The sequence below is a fragment of the Oscarella lobularis genome, chromosome 9 (genome assembly GCF_947507565.1).
Source record: "Oscarella lobularis chromosome 9, ooOscLobu1.1, whole genome shotgun sequence".
NCBI classification, from domain to species: domain Eukaryota; kingdom Metazoa; phylum Porifera; class Homoscleromorpha; order Homosclerophorida; family Oscarellidae; genus Oscarella; species Oscarella lobularis.
Window position 1 is genome coordinate 2,279,330 of NC_089183.1, and position 16,350 is coordinate 2,295,679.

The 16,350-nt window shown below is 45.6% G+C and overlaps 2 protein-coding genes and 1 long non-coding RNA gene across 5 annotated transcripts; 2 read left to right on the forward strand and 1 right to left on the reverse strand.

Annotated features, from left to right (window-relative positions):
- The first annotated feature begins 1,706 nt into the window (after nt 1-1,706).
- On the forward strand, nt 1,707-2,513 carry LOC136191428 (low-density lipoprotein receptor-like). Its single transcript, XM_065979751.1, has one exon. The coding sequence runs from the start codon at nt 1,707-1,709 to the stop codon at nt 2,511-2,513; it is 807 nt and encodes a 268-aa protein (XP_065835823.1).
- A 4,249-nt stretch (nt 2,514-6,762) lies between these two features.
- On the forward strand, nt 6,763-15,102 carry LOC136190935 (sortilin-related receptor-like). 3 transcript variants are annotated; one of them, XM_065979237.1, is made up of 9 exons: nt 6,763-6,876; nt 7,292-8,854; nt 9,369-9,641; nt 9,692-9,760; nt 9,810-10,045; nt 10,094-10,194; nt 10,257-10,422; nt 10,488-10,624; nt 10,687-10,977. In XM_065979237.1, exons 1-9 carry the CDS (start codon nt 6,858-6,860, stop codon nt 10,808-10,810), a joined length of 2,688 nt encoding a protein of 895 aa, XP_065835309.1. In that variant the 5' UTR covers nt 6,763-6,857; the 3' UTR covers nt 10,811-10,977. The 3 variants fall into 3 exon arrangements, with proteins under 3 accessions (XP_065835309.1, XP_065835310.1, XP_065835311.1); XM_065979239.1 differs by lacking the exons at nt 6,763-6,876; nt 7,292-8,854; nt 9,369-9,641; ... (4 more) ...; nt 10,488-10,624; nt 10,687-10,977 and adding exons at nt 11,661-11,739; nt 12,135-13,175; nt 13,487-13,765; ... (4 more) ...; nt 14,617-14,753; nt 14,816-15,102; XM_065979238.1 differs by lacking the exons at nt 10,094-10,194; nt 10,257-10,422; nt 10,488-10,624; nt 10,687-10,977 and adding an exon at nt 14,239-14,346.
- Nucleotides 11,745-15,985, reverse strand: LOC136190948 (uncharacterized). The gene is made up of 3 exons (XR_010670680.1): nt 13,418-15,985; nt 12,142-13,365; nt 11,745-12,098 (listed from the first exon to the last, which is right to left on the reverse strand). It is a non-coding gene; the product is annotated as an uncharacterized lncRNA (long non-coding RNA).
- Between the last annotated feature and the right edge of the window lie 365 nt (nt 15,986-16,350).

Below are 16,350 nucleotides of genomic sequence, written 5' to 3' on the forward strand. Positions count from 1 at the left end.
CGTTTCTAAAAGGATATTCTGAATTTTCTGTAAGGTATTTGAGACGATTTTCAAAAGCAGCTTGAAAAAGAGTAACTTTGCTAAGCAATTGGGCTGTTCAGTGCATGAAAATGCATTTCTTGGGTTTGCTTTAGTGGCCATAAAACTAAATATAGCAACGAAAATACCCAAACTGGCACAGAAGCAAGCGGTGCGAAGAAAAAGTCACCCTAAAACTTCGTATTAATGAAAAATTCTGCCGCATACAGTACTTTACGCCAAATGCATTTGTCTTGCTGATTTTGATCGCAACGTCAGAAACATTACATAAAAGTACGCCTTTTTACAGTATCTGTCTCTGGAGTGCTCTTCCATAAGTAGAGCAAGTACATTTTTGAAGATATCACAGCCAGAGTGTGATACCAAGAATCTGAAATTCGATCTTTATATAAGAGCACTCAAACTGAAATTCTTAGAACGCAATAGATAAATTAATAAACGCAGATGGTCAGCTTGACGTAGCCTGAGCTCTTGGCAATATACCATAAACAGTACAAACACTATGATAAAGTTTGAACAAACTGCATTTTGCGTAACGTCCTGTACTGGTATGTGACAGAATTTTTCAATAATATGAAGTTTAAGGGTGACTTTTTCTTCGCACCGCTTGCTTCTGTACCAGTTTGGGTAATCTCGTTGCTATATTTAGTTTTATGGCCACTAAAGCAAACCCAAGAAATGCATTTTCATGCACTAAACAGCCCAATTGCTTAGCAAAGTTACTCTTTTTTAAGCTGCTTTTGAAAATCGTCTCAAATACCTTACAGAAAATTCAGAATATCCTTTTAGAAACGGATTTGGGCTTTGCAAACGGAATAACTGGTGTCCGAACACCGAGGTGCGATGTCGGTATATTCGTCGATTTTTAGCATGCGATAGACTAGACCATTTGGCTAAAGCTTTACTGCGTTCGAAAGCTCTATGATAGAGGATTTTGTGAAAAAAAATTCTAGGCGAAACATTAAAATTTGAATGAGCTACGCATACGTGTCCGAAAGCGATACTGTTGTCCGAAAGCGGAGGATTTGACCTGCGCGCGCTAATCTTCTCATAAAATCATGAGGGTTTGGTCTATTGATTCGTGCTCTGGCACATCTTCCTGGCAGGGACTGGGCTTTCAAATGCGCCATAGGAAGCCAGAATCGGTTCGCTAGATTTGCTGTGCGAGCGTCCGAAATCGCAGAATGTCCGAAAGCCGAGGTCCTACTCTAGTCTACGTATGGACCTCCCGTATACCGCCGCCTCAACGCTCTTAGATCGTTCAATGATCCGGCCCCGCGCTATATATACAGGGATCGACTCGTTCTGGGTTTTTCCTTCTTTCCGCGTTCCTCGAGAACACCCACTTGAAAGGCTTTCCTTGCGGTTTGATTCTTTTCTCGTCGCTATACTGTAGTTCTCGTTTTTCTCGTCGTCTTCGTCGATCGAGACGACGACGTCGTGTCGCGAAGCCGATTTTCGCTGTGAGAACGGACGCTGCGTCGATTGGGCGTCGATTTGCGACGAGTTCGACGACTGCGGGGATCTTTCGGACGAGCGCAATTGCTCGACGACGAACGAGAGGCGAATCGACGCCGTTTCGCCGATTCCTGGCACGACGGAGGCCTGCGAGCCGTCTCGCTTTTCGTGTGCGAACGGCAGATGCGTTGGAAGGGAGAAACGCTGCGATGGCGTGGTCAGACGAGCGACGATGCGAGACTCAGGGCGCAACGACGCATGCCCCGCGGACTCCTCCGCGCGGGAAACTTACCACGGGTTCGACTACGGTGCGCGCAAAACTTGCGAGCACAACCGCGCCGACCGTGACCGCCTATGAAAACTGTCAGTGCTACGACTACGACGACGACGACTACTACTACTACGACAACGACGCTCACGAATTTCGATGCGCCAATGGGTTTTGTATCAGCCATTTGGATCGTTGCGACGGTAACGACAACTGCGCCGACGGGTCGGACGAGTGGACATGTGAAGGGACGCCGGAGCCAAAGTCCAGTCTTTGCTATTGGGACGATCAATTTCAGTGCCGTAACGGTCGATGCGTTTCAAACGAGGAACGCTGCAACGGCATCGACGACTGCCGGGACGAGTCGGACGAGCAGGGGTGCCGCGAGATGCCGGCTACGTGCTACTCCGGTCAATTCACGTGCGATAACGGAGAGTGCGTTTCGCAGTCGGATTATGACTGCGGAGACAAGTCGGACGAGTACGATTGCGGTGCCGTATTCGAGTGCCAAGATGATCAGTTCCAATGTGCCGTCTCTGAATGCGTGCCGAGATCGGATCGTTGCGACGGCGTTGAAGACTTCTTAGACGGATCGGACGAGGTGAGATGTCAAGTGTGTGACGAATACGACAACTCGTTTCGTTGCGATAATGGACGGTGCATCGATTCGACTTACAGTTGCGACGGCTTTGACAATTGCGGCGACTATTCGGACGAGCGAAACTGCGCCACAGGCAAGATTAGATAAACTATAATACCATTTTCGCGCTACCTGGTCATCTGGCTTAAGTTTGAATTGCGAAATTATACGGTCGATGTCCGTTCTCTCAATTTAAACCTAACGCAAAGAGCTGCATGCTTTAATTAACCCAGAAATGACAGTTTTGCAGAGGAAACGCCTCTCTGTGACGACCCCACGTTCTAGCCCTAATCTATATAGTCATTAGGGACAGATTACCCATTTTCCCTAGGTTTGTCTACTACACCAATCATTGCCACTGCGAGCAGTGCAAGTTCCTTTGGTATTATTATTCTGCTCGCCATTGTGATTGCAATGTGCGCTCGAACAAAGAAACGACGCCTCTGTTCTGTCGTCGTAATTCCTACAGCGTTTTACCGCCGCCATGCACGCCGCGAGAGCCCACAACCGTCCAAGATGCCGCTGCCCGGCGATTGCGTGCCGCCAATGTACACCGAGCTGTCTAAGGTTGCCTCGGTCCACTTGGGGCAGCCGATCGAGGGTGAGAGTGCCGCAGAGGTGCATCCTCAACGTCGTGCTGCTGACGACGTCCAGAATGATGTGCCGCAGGTCGCGTAGCGTGACTACAGCATGGACAGACAACACACGTCTTATGACGTTGTGCTGTTTGCTTTCGTAGCTGAATTGAGGAGAGCTACGGGAGGGCATTTCGGGCTGTGCTGTGTTCTAGAGTGTTTTATGTATATTAGTATTGCGTGTGTGCGTCGATCAATAAAGCAAAATGCACGAGTGTCAGCGCGTGGCGCTGGCTCTTTCGCCGAGAATGATTCGCCCGACGTCAAACAGATCAGTGAGAAGAGACGAGCGTCACAGAAGTGCTAACAACATTAGAGATCTCTTTTGAGGCGGAAACTCGCCGTGGCACATAAGCAACGCGAGTAGCGCTCTCCTCATTCCACTGTCGCGACGAACCGATCATATATGTACAAGTTCATTCACGTCGTCTCTCTTGCTGCCCTTTGCCTCGGCGCCAACTTCGTCAAAGACAATCAGACCGATCAAAGTTCGCGCTGCACTCCTTCAGGAGATCGGTGCTGCAAATCTGGCTGCGATTCACTCAAAATGCCGTCATGCAGCGATTGCTGTGGTGGAAAAATCGGAAAATTCGGACATTGTACCAGTCCCGCCAACGATCAACCAGTGACTTGCTACTGCGTAGGAATGTGATGATGGCCCGAGGACTCTGACTTCTACGTCACACGTGCATTCATGTGACGTCTTTGTCGTTGTCGTTGCCCTTGTTGCATGTCGTTGTTGTCGTTGTTGTCGTTGAAATGAAAATCTTCGCATGTGAATTTGTCGGTCTCCGAGAGCCGAGAGCGTATAGGAAGAGAAACTCCCCCTCCGCGTTTCGGCATCGTTTTAATTAAAAAAAATACGACTTGGTGGAGAGACTTTGTGCATGGCTCAATCCCTATTTTAGCGAGGTTGTCTAAAGTCGAGTCGGACTAGAGCCAGCTGGTGTCTTCGAATCTCGACATCCTTTTCTATTGCGTCAAACGCAGGAGAGGAAAGGTGACTCTTCCGTTTCATCAATCACCGACGCGACTACGCAGCTGACGGTAGCCGGTTTCGATCACGGGACGAGGCGGATATAACCAGGCTGACGGTAGCCATACCCATAACGGTGTATCGCGAAACACGTATAAGTATTCAATTGATGGCTCGTGTGGATGCAGAGCACGTACGTCCTTTTTCTGTGCTCATGTACCAGCACGAGTGTCAGGCTGGCCGGTGATCTTAATGCTCTTGGATTATCACTTTCTAAGTGGTGCATGCATGAGAGAGAGAGAGTGGGAACATATCGTAGTTGAAGATGATAAGAGCGCAAAACGTCCGTGCGTTTCCGGAGGAAAATTGCGCCGAATAATATATAACACCTACGTGCTCCATTCCCACTGCGCCCTACTACTGCTGCAGCCGATCGACTGCGCGCAAATACGCTTTATTTCAGGTAATTTGCGCGTGCCGCGCAGGAGTGCGAGCTCTGTGCTGCAATGATAGCTACAAAGTCTGCCTAAAGGCTCGATCCTCAAATGCGAAGATTGCTGTGGTGGAAGCTACACACGTACAATGCGCCGCTCCCGGCGAAGTACTTGCCACTTTCGTCTCTGCGGATGAACTGAGAAACGATATGATGGACCCGAGGACTCTGACTTCTTTGTCTGTCTTTGAAATTGTTTTTGCGTAAGAATTCGCGCCGTCTGTGTATTCTAAGTATTCCGTGTGGTATTCTAAGTATTCTTCACAAAAAGCGCGGCACTCCAGCAGAAAAAAAATAGGACTTAGTGCATGAAGACACAGATATAGAGATGGCTTATCGTGGCTTCGATGAACATTCGAGGTTAGAGAGACTTCATGGATTGGAGATATATATGTAGAAATACTGTAGCTGATACTCGTGACAGCGTCACGCGTTCGTGAAGAAAGGAAAGGAGAAAAATAGGCGGTAGGTATCCTTATCGAGAGTTCCAAGATATCGAACTCGTTTTTTGCAAGAACGCAGGTGGAGGCGGCGAATATGAGCTTTTCTAGACATTCAAAAACGTGGCTGATAATCGCTTTCGTCTTTGCCCGAGTCCGTTGCGCGGAAAACGAGAGTGGGCCTGGGGTCCCAATTATATACCCCCAAAACTTACTGAAGCTCGCGCAATTTGGAGTTCGGACGGCGTTGCCTATGTTCAGAAGGCGCTTCGGCTAATTCCAGGGGCGAATAAGAACTCAAAAAGCGTGCGAGAACGTCGAATCGATCCGAATGCGAGGAGACGAAATCCGGGCTTTTGAGCTACGGGCTATAGCTAGTTATAGCACGGATACTAGTATCCGTGGCGATAGGCCTACACCAGTTTGTCTTCCCTTCTGAAAATTTGGCCTCAGGGATACATGTAAGGGTTTCGCGAGGCCGCGCTGAGCACGCTTTGATGAGCGTGAAATGCATCCGACCTCGACGGCAATTATTCGCAATTATCAGAAACCTAAGTCGGAAAATTTCATTCGAACGCTGATTAATTTAGTTGTCGCCTAAAAAATCCTCATAGACAAAAATAGGCATTTTATCAAATCATGATCTTTCTTATTCAAAAATGACGTTGACCGTCTGGCGTCTGCCCTTTCTTGATTCATTTCACGTCCGCACAAAGGTAAATCATTAAGTAAAAAGCAGAATACTTTAACGGCTTAGACATCATTTGAGCGATCTGATCTTTTCAACGACGCTTGTCTTCAGCTCACGTGGTTTCAGCACAAGTGGCTCTGAAATATTGATATCAATAAATAGTCAGTTATTTCTTTTAATTACCTTGCGGCGCTTCATTAATTAATTAATTAATACCGAGATGAAGAATTTCGAAACCGTTTCTCATGCATGATAGACAAGTACATCTGTCGTCTCATCTTCATTTTGTACGCAATGAGACGCAGCATAGGAAACAAGCTATCCATCTACAGTAAATAATCAAAGACACGGGGATCACTATATCACAATGACAAACCGGCCACACTTTGCGATTTTCAATGTGTAATAATAAGTAAACGGACTCAGAAGACAAAGCGATTTCTCTTTGAATTCTCCTTTCGACAATCGACAAATCATATAGGACCTCGCCTCAGCGATATATATATATATATTGGGTCACATCAAAAACAATGGCCGTCCAGCACTAAAAAATTATTTATTTAAGTAAAATTAGTCTTAAATAATTACTTTATTTTGTACATCGATCCAAAATAAATCACCACTGAGGATGAAGTCGTTGTTAATAAGTTCAAAAAGAAACGCTCGATGCTGGTTGATTGTTGCCATGGCAGCGTGATGCTAACTAAACTCAGCCTACACGTCCACTGAGCTCCAAATCCAACCAAAATCCTACGCTAAAATTTATAAATTAATTTAAATCAGTGGGGGGGGGGGGGGGGGGGGGGGCAGTAGCTAATTAGTCTAATCAGGTAGAGGTAGCGAGACATTTGATTGGTAGTTAGGTAATTGAGACAGTTGTACTTGAGTCGTTGAGCTAAACGCGTGTCTGTGCAAGGCCTGAATAAAAGGGAGAAATCCGAAGCCGCGGCGCTATTACAATCTGATGATGCTCGAGGCAACCGGGCTCTTAATTAACTGCTGCAGACCCGCGGCCACGTTGCCTGATGACTCGTCTGACGACGCGGTCTCACTGTATCATCAGTATGTACGTACAGGAATAAAGGATGTTTTTCTAAGCTAGCGTACGTTCTCATGCAAATTCCTGACTCTTTTTTCTATCTCTGCTTTTGTTACGTCTTGCCGTACACCCTGCGCGTCCGCCTCGCCGTGTAACCATATCTATGGTGTAACTGACCATGAACAAGAAGCACGCAGGTGTATATTAGATTGCGATACTAGATGCGCCACGCAGTGCACGTTTCGGCTCCGCGAAGACCCACGTACTTCAGCTCAGTGCCTATACATACGCTCCAAGAGCTTCACTTGCCGTGTGTGAATGGCTCGCACGCTAGCAGCTAGCCCAGCGTTGTCTGAGAAAACGGCCGATCGAAGCGAAGTTCCGCATTTCTACGTCAGCAACTAAATATAGCACGTCGATGCATCCGTCGACGTCACATGACTGAAACAGAAGTGCAGTATCTGCGGCAGTGCCCACAGCGTATTTCTTTCGTTAGTTCACTTAGTTGACTAAGTTTCAGCATGAAGAGTGCTTATACAGAGTTATGGGCTCTATACAAAATGTCAGTGTCCTAAATAAAATAAAAAACTTTAGCTACTTTCTTTTTCGTAGGTCTTACATTGCTCGCTTTCTCTCTGCTGATACGCGCAGTGCAACTTGAATCCGCCAAACGGCGCATATCCACATGCCCGCATCGCGGTGATTTTCAATGTCTCAACGGACAGTGCATTTCTCGACGTCATCGTTGCGACGGACATGTTGACTGCGGCGATGGCTCAGACGAAAACATTGGTTGCGAACAACGGAGGAAACGTTCCAGCTGCATCTCTTCCCACGAATTCCAGTGCGAAAATGGAAGATGCATTCCTTCACGATGGTACTGTGACGGTGACAACGACTGTGGCGATTTTTCAGATGAACGTAACTGTTCTAGCTACTGCCGCCAAGATCAGTCACGGTTTTGGTGCAAAAATGACGACCGTTGTATTCGTCTATCTGCTCGCTGCAACGGTCGCAACGACTGTGGCGATTTTTCAGATGAACTATGCTGTGATGGGAACAATATCGGCAGGTTTTGGAAGTGCGATGACGGAAGTTGTATCCATCAAAGATACCGCTGTGACGGTGACAACGACTGTGTCGATTTATCAGATGAACAAAACTGTTTTAGCCACTGCCAGCAAGATACGTCAAGATATTGGTGCAAGAATAACGGCCGTTGTATTCGTCAAAGCTTCCTTTGCAATGGTGACAACGACTGTGGCGATTTTTCAGATGAACGTAACTGTTCTAGCTCCTGCCGCCAAGATCCGTCACTGTTTTGGTGCAAAAATGACGACCTTTGTATTCATAGAATTTATCGCTGCAACGGTCGCAACGACTGTGGCGATTTTTCAGATGAACGTAACTGTTCTAGCTCCTGCCGCCAAGATCCGTCACTGTTTTGGTGCAAAAATGACGACCTTTGTATTCATCGAACTTATCGCTGCGACGGTCGCAACGACTGTGGCAATTTTTCAGATGAACGTAACTGTTCTAGCTACTGCCGCCAATATCCGCAACTGTTTTGGTGCAATTCTAGCTACTGCCGCCAAGATCCGCAACTGTTTTGGTGCAAGAATATTGACCGTTGTACTCGTCTATCTTCTCGCTGCGACGGTCGCAACGACTGTGGCGATTTATCAGATGAACGTAACTGTTCTAGCTACTGCCGCCAAGATCCGCCACGGTTTTGGTGCAAAAATGACGACCGTTGTATTCATCTATCTTCTCGCTGCGACGGTCGCAACGACTGTGGCGATTTTTCAGATGAACTATGCTGTGATGGGAACAATATCGGCAGGTTTTGGAAGTGCGATGACGGAAGTTGTATCCATCAAAGATACCGCTGTGACGGTGACAACGACTGTGTCGATTTATCAGATGAACAAAACTGTTTTAGCCACTGCCAGCAAGATACGTCAAGATATTGGTGCAAGAATAACGGCCGTTGTATTCGTCAAAGCTTCCTTTGCAATGGTGACAACGACTGTGGCGATTTATCAGATGAACTATGCTGTGATGGGAACACTAGCAGCCAGGCATGGAAGTGCGAGGACGGAAGTTGTATTCATCAAAGTTACCGCTGCGACGGTGATTACGACTGCCAAGACCAGTCAGACGAAAACAACTGTGGTACGACATGCAATAAAGCGAATAACACCGCACCTCCGCGAAAAACATGCATGATACTCTCCAGTAGTTTAGCGTTCGTTGTGATGAGATATCACAGATAAAAAATCCGTACCTGCAACAGCTCAGAATCAAATTTGTACAGTGGAACCTGCTTATTGCAGCCATACTTTGACCAGACGTTTCCAACCGCAATAAAGAGGTACGTGGCCTGAATTCGAGAAGAAAATAGATTAGGTTGGCCACTACGGAAATTTATTTAATTAAATAACTAAGTTCGCCCGCTTTCTCAAGAGGCTCTTTACTCTTCAGGTAATAAAAGACACATGATTCTGACATAAAAATGACATTTAACGTCATAAAGTCGAACTTTTAACGGAACCGAAACCGTTGACGTGAAAACAGCTGTCTTTTATTGTCCCCCCCCCCCCCCCCCCCCACACACACACACAAAGACACCAGAGCGCGCGCCGCGCGCTCGGGAACAATAGGAGATAATCTACCGATTGCGTTTTAGACATTAAAACTTCTGCGACTATCGCCGTTGCAACAAGTCTCTGTGCATTGATGGTTTTAATAATTACGCCTCTAATTGTAATTTGGTGTCAAAAGCGTTTGGCTTGTAAATGCATCTACCAGCGTCGCACGACAGGACAAATGCCTATCACACAAAATGTCGTTGAAATGCAAACCTGCTTGAATGAACTTTGGGATTCTGACATCGTTGCGGAAATAGGTAACTTGGGCATTTGCCCTACACGTCTAACGGTAGAAAAGGACATTGGAGAAGGTTAATTGACTAAAAGACCCATTGAGAGATGCCTATATACTTGTTTGTAGGTAATTTCGGAAGAGTCTACAAATGTCTGCTAGACGGGAGTACTGTTGCTGCAAAATTAGCTAAATCAGGTTATAAATATCTTTAAATATGTGTACAAAATCATATTGAATGATGTAGAAGTGAATGTGCGTGATTTCATATTAGAAGCCCTTCGAATGAAATGCCTTAGTCACCTAAATGTTCTGAAGTTGATTGGCATTTGCTGGTCGCCCAATCCTGAACATGAGCAATACTACAGACCCTTGATACTTCTTCCCTACATGGTTTTGCGAGACTTGAGAACATATTTGCGCAAGCAAAAATCACTTTATGTTCTCAGTTCTGAAGCCGAAGACGTGGCTGTCTCCCGTGACGTAACACATTTGTTCTTTAGCATTTTGTTACCTTAATTAATTTTTTAGCTTTTCAGACATCTTCAGTTTGGATATCAAATTGCAAAAGGAATGGAATATTTGTCAAGAAAAATGATACTACATCGAGATTTGGCAGCGCGGAATTGCATGTATTGATCAACGTCTTAAATCGTTCTAGTTTTTACATAATTCACCAAGTGAATGATTTTAGGGTGGACTGGGATCTCACTATCAAAATATCCGATTTTGGATTAGCCCGAGCATTGGAAGAAGACAAGGACTATTATCGGAATACACCAGGCAAAGTTGCGCTCCCGATTCGCTGGGTTGCTCTAGAAGGTCTAACGGAAGGACTATTTACTACAAAAAGTGACGTGGTGAGTTGACATTTAGAGCGCAAACTAGATTTATAGCGCAGTAAGTTCGTGTCATATGTGCGCAGTGGTCATATGGCATTACGTTGTGGGAATTGATGACAATGGGAATGACTCCATATCCTGGTGTTGGGGCCGCTAACCTTGTTTCCCTCCTTCAAGAGGGAATGCGACTCAGCCAACCTAAGCATTGTCCTGATCGAATGTACACTACTAACGATCATTGATATCCCGCCGTTGCTTAAAATATTTGTTTGTCTAATGAAGGTTCAGGATAATGGCTGACTGTTTGTTGGAAAACCCAGAAGAACGTCCGTCGTTTAGTGTATTGGTCAGCGATGTCAGTAAGTTCATGCTGACAAACAAAGTAGCAGAATACACAAGTGTTTAGCAGAATAAGAATTATAAACTTTCTCACCTTCAAACTTGTTTAGAGATTATTGTCAACGTCAGGAAATCAATGTTCTCTGGTGTTTAATTATCGGTTATGTTTGGGTGTTCGTTGCATCTTTTTCATAGACTATAACAATGCTTCTAGAGCAGGCATACTCTCTTTTGGTTGGCTTTTTCCATTGCTATAACATAGTTTGCACTTTCCTAAACCGTATACAGTAGCTTTATATCAATTAGTTCACATTAACGTTAGGGTACAGGTTTCGCAACGACAGATTGCGTCGCGTTTTACTCAGGAAAGACTGCTTTGAGAAAGCGACTCATCCGTTTCTTCTACAGTTCTATCGTCTTGTCGCAACTCGTCTGGTTTGCACGCTGACCCACGACCGAGGTATAATTCTGCGCATAATGAATTGACCATTGAACTCATAGTCGTTTCATAGAAGACGCCGTCTAGCTATTCTATAACGGTTGTTTCTGGACTCGCTATGCGTCACGTAGATTTGACGTAGCCTCGGACCCAGGCCTCCCCCACGAACTTCGTTAGCTGGGAGAGGTAATCACGTGGAAAGTTTGGGAGCATGTGACATAATGAGGTACCAGGCCTCTCCCAGCTAACGAAGTGGGGGAGGCCTGGGTCCGAGGCTTGATTTGACGTCTCAAAAAGAGTCAATCATCGTAAAGATGCGTTATGATGCATGAGGCAACCGGGCTCGCAACTGCTGCAGACCCGCGAAACGTTGCCTGGTGAGTCGTCTGACAATTAGCGCGGCCACACTGAAGCCGTACGACTACAAAATGGAATCAAGTATATTTTTCTAAGCTAGCGTACGTTCTTATACGAATTTCTGACTCTTTTGGTACGTCTCGCCGAACACCTCGCGCGTCTCCTCGCTGTGTAACTAACCATGAACAAGAAGAACGCAGGTGTATATTAGATTGCGATACTAGATGCGCCACGTACGCGGTGTACGCTGCCCCGCGAATTAAGGCCCACTTCATACAGCTCAGTGCCTTTACATACGTTCCGAAAGCTTCATTTGCCGTGCGTGAATGGCTCGCACGCTGGCAGCTGTGCCAGTGTTGTCTGAGAAAACGGCCGCGAAGCGTAGTGGCTCATTTCTACGTCAGCCACTAAATATATCACGTCCATACATCCGTTGACGTCACATGTACAGTGCCCACAAAGTACTTCTTTCGTTAGGTCACTTTGGCTTACAGTAGTTGAATAAGTTTCAGCAGAGTGCTTATAGAGAGTTATGCAAGGGCTCTGAAATAGCAGTGTCCTAAATAAAATTTTAGCTACTTTCTCTTTCGTATAGGTATTACATTGCTCGCTTTCTCTCTGCTGATACGCGCAGTGCAACTTGAATCCGCCAAACGGCGCCTATTCACATGCACGCATCGCGGTGATTTTCAATGTCTCAACGGACAGTGCATTTCTCGACGTCATCGTTGCGACGGAAACGTCGACTGCAGCGATGGCTCAGACGAAAACAGTGGTTGCGAACAACGGAGGAAACGTTCCAGCTGCATCTCTTCTCAATTCCATTGCGCAAATGGAAAGTGCATTCCTTCAGGATGGTACTGTGACGGTGGCAACGATTGTGGCGACTTTTCAGATGAACGTAACTGTTCTAGCTACTGCCGCCAAGATCCGTCACGGTTTTGGTGCAAAAATGACGACCGTTGTATTCGTCTATCTTCTCGCTGCGACGGTCGCAACGACTGTGGCGATTTTTCAGATGAACGTAACTGTTCTAGCTACTGCCGCCAAGATCCGTCACGGTTTTGGTGCAAGAATGAAGGCCGTTGTATTCTTCAAACTGATCGCTGCGACAGCCACAACGACTGTGGCGATTTTTCAGATGAGCGTAACTGTTCTAGCTCCTGCCGCCAAGATCCGTCACTGTTTTGGTGCAAAAATGAAGGCCGTTGTATTCTTCAAACTTATCGATGCGACGGCCACAACAACTGTGGCGATTTTTCAGATGAACTATGCTGTGCCGGGGAAATTAACAGCCTATTTACGGTTTGGCCGTGTAACGACGGAAGTTGTATTCAAACAAGCTACCGCTGTGACGGTGACAACGACTGTGTCGATTTATCAGATGAACAAAACTGTTTTAGCCACTGCCAGCAAGATACGTCAAGGCATTGGTGTAAGAATAACGGCCGTTGTATTCGTCAAAGCTTCCTTTGCAATGGTGACAACGACTGTGGCGATTCATCAGATGAACTATGCTGTGACGGGGACACTAGCAGCCAGGCATGGAAGTGCGAGGACGGAAGTTGTATTCATCAAAGTTACCGCTGCGACGGTGATTACGACTGCCAAGACCAGTCAGACGAAAAAAACTGCGGTAGGACATGCAATAATGCGAATCATACCGCTTTCCGCGAAAACATGCATGATAGCAAAGTAACCTCTCCAGTAGCTATGCGTTCTTTATATTAGCCAAAAACCCATAACTGCATTTGCTCAGTATCAAAATTTGGCAAAGATTGTGAAAACGCTGACGTTAGGCTGTTTGAAATTGTATACTTCCTGATCTAAAATAGCAATGAAGCTAGAGTACTTTCGGAAAAATAATTGGGACTATACCATAGATGTAATAATGCGCACATTTCTACACTGATTTTAGAAGATGATAATCTATCGATTTCTTTTTAGACATTCAAAATTCTGCTGTGGCTATTGCTGTTCCAACATGTCTCTGCGCGGTGATAATTTTTATAATTACTCCTGCAATGGTATATTGGTGTAGAAAACATTTTGCCTGTGAATGCGCCTACCAACGCCGCACGAAAGAAAGAGAAGTGCCTGTCATGCAAAATGTCGTTGAAATGAAAACCTGCTCAAATGAACTTTGGGATTCTGGCATTGTTGCGGAAATAGGCGGTTTGGGCGTTTGCCCAACACGCCTAACGATAGAGAAAGACATCGGGGAAGGTCCATTTAATTGCCTAAATAACCCTTTTGAGAAATGCTCAATTATCTGTTTGTAGGTAGTTTCGGAAGAGTCTACAAATGTCTGTTAAACGGGAGTACTGTTGCCGCAAAATCAGCTAAATCAGGTCATAGATATACATTTGAATAAGAGTGCGAAAGTCTATTGAACAATGTAGGAGTGAACATGCGTGATTTCATATTTGAAGCCCTTCGAATGAAATGCCTTAGTCATCAAAATGTTATGACGTTGCTTGGCATTTGCTGGTCTCCCAATTCTGAACATGAGCAATACTACAGACCCTTGATACTGCTTCCGTACATGGTTTTACAAGACTTGAGAAACTATTTGCGCAAGCAGCAATCACTTTATGTTCTAAGTTCTCCAGCTGAGGGCGATGAAGACGTGGCTATGCCCCGTGACGTAAATTTTGGTGCCATTATATATTTCATTTTGCTTATTTTTGCGATCTTAGCTTTTCAGACTTCTTCAGTTTGGATATCAAATTGCAAAAGGAATGGAGTATTTGTCAGGAAAAATGATACTACATCGAGATTTGGCTGCGCGGAATTGCATGTATTGATCAACGTTTTCAATCGTTCTACTTTTATTCACCAAGTGAATTGTTTTAGGGTAGACTGGGATCTCACTATCAAAATATCCGATTTTGGATTAGCGAGGGCATTGGAAAAAGACAAGGACTACTACCGGAATACACCAGACAAAGCTGGACTCCCAATTCGATGGGTTGCTTTAGAAGGTTTAACGGAGGGAATATTTACAACAAAAAGTGACGTCGTGAGTCAGTCAGACCGCAAACTAGACCAAGTATAGTAATTTCGTGTCTATGCAGTGGTCGTATGGCATTACGTTGTGGGAAGTGATGACAATGGGAATGACTCCATATCCTGGGGTTCCTGTCGCTGGCCTTGTTCCGCTTCTTCAAGAGGGAATGCGACTCAACCAACCTAAGCATTGTCCTGATCGAATGTAAACTACTAACGATCATTGATATCCCGCCGTTGCTTTAAATATTTGTTTGTCTTATGAAGGTTCAAGATAATGGCTGACTGTTGGTTGGAAAACCCAGAAGAACGACCGTCGTTTCAGTTATTGGTCAACGATGTCAGTGAGTTCATGATGGCAACCAAAGCAGCAGAATACACAAGTGTCTAGCAGCCTCCAGTGACTGTTGAACTCTCTTACTGTTTCAAACTAGTTTAGGCATTACAGTCAATGACCTCTAGCTGAGTTTTAGTTATGGGTTTCGTTTGTGTTGGTATCTTTTTCGCATAGACTAGATAACTTGTGCTGTTGAAACTTGAGTGAAACCCGACTAGTGCAGAAATTACCTGAAATTGAAAGGCGAACACCTTGTTGGGGTCTATCCCCTGATAGAATGTCACCACGCGCCTGGAGGAAAGTAACTGCGTTCTCAAGCTCGTTATTACTAACGACGCATTTCATTTCAAAGTCTTGTTGGCGATCTAATGATCTAATTAATTAACATCCGATGTTCTTCAGGTAGACATATTCACTGCACATGATGTTAGGCGCGAGAAAAGCTCGGAGAGACAATAGGACTAATGACGTTGGATCTCCCTCAAGTGAGAATGATTCTCTAATTTGAAAATGACTCCGCTACATTGGATCCAGCGTTCCCTTACATTCGCGCGGCGGCCGGGTTCCTCGCGCGGGGCCTCGATCTGCATGATGATCGAAGGCGACCGCCATTTGGAAGAGAGACGACTAGTATAACAACACCGCGCGGTCAAACAGTTTGTGCGAGTCCAAATTGAACGCTTCGGGGATCCGGAAAAGAAATTAATCGTCCTGTCCAATGCTTCTCAAAACTTGAGAGTACGTGAGCTATCGATTGCGAAGCGCTTCGCAGTTGTAGATCGCTGCAGAAAACGATCGAGGCGAATGTGATCGGGTCCGGATCGCTCCGAAAAAACAGGCACCCGATATCGCCCATACGCTTACCGACGCCGTATTTTGCATCGTTGTTGGCTCCCACGCCGTGATCGTCGCCGAAATCGGCTGTTTTCTTCGCCTAAAGCCACGTTCTTCACCGTTGCGTTCTTCTAGATCACGTGTTCGTTCTCCTATCGTCGAGGACACACCCACAGCTCGCTCGCTCGAACGGTAAATTAACCGTAAAAGACGACACAAGTCGTCGATCGTTTCCTAATCTCTCCGTTATCGAAAGACGAAAACCGAAGGTCTTGCATGCGAAAGCGAAGGGAGCATCGAGATCTTCAGCGGATATGTCAAACGTATAACAAAAGAAAGCGATAAAGGAGGTTGTAAAAGGAAACGACTTTGGGTCGTTCGTTTCCTACCGTGGGCGTGATTCGAATCTTGTGGTTGCGACGCCGGACGCTAGCAATTAAATGCATGCAATTTAATTATACCTGCAGACCAATCCCGTGAAGCTTAATTTGCATGACGACATGAGGTAGTCTGCTCATTGGTCAAGAGCGGCTACTGTACCAGAGACTAAGGAAATCGGTTTGTATTTTTATGACCCTATCGAGTTGAAATTTAGTTTACAGTAGATTGTAAGTGCATTGTAGAGCGTTTG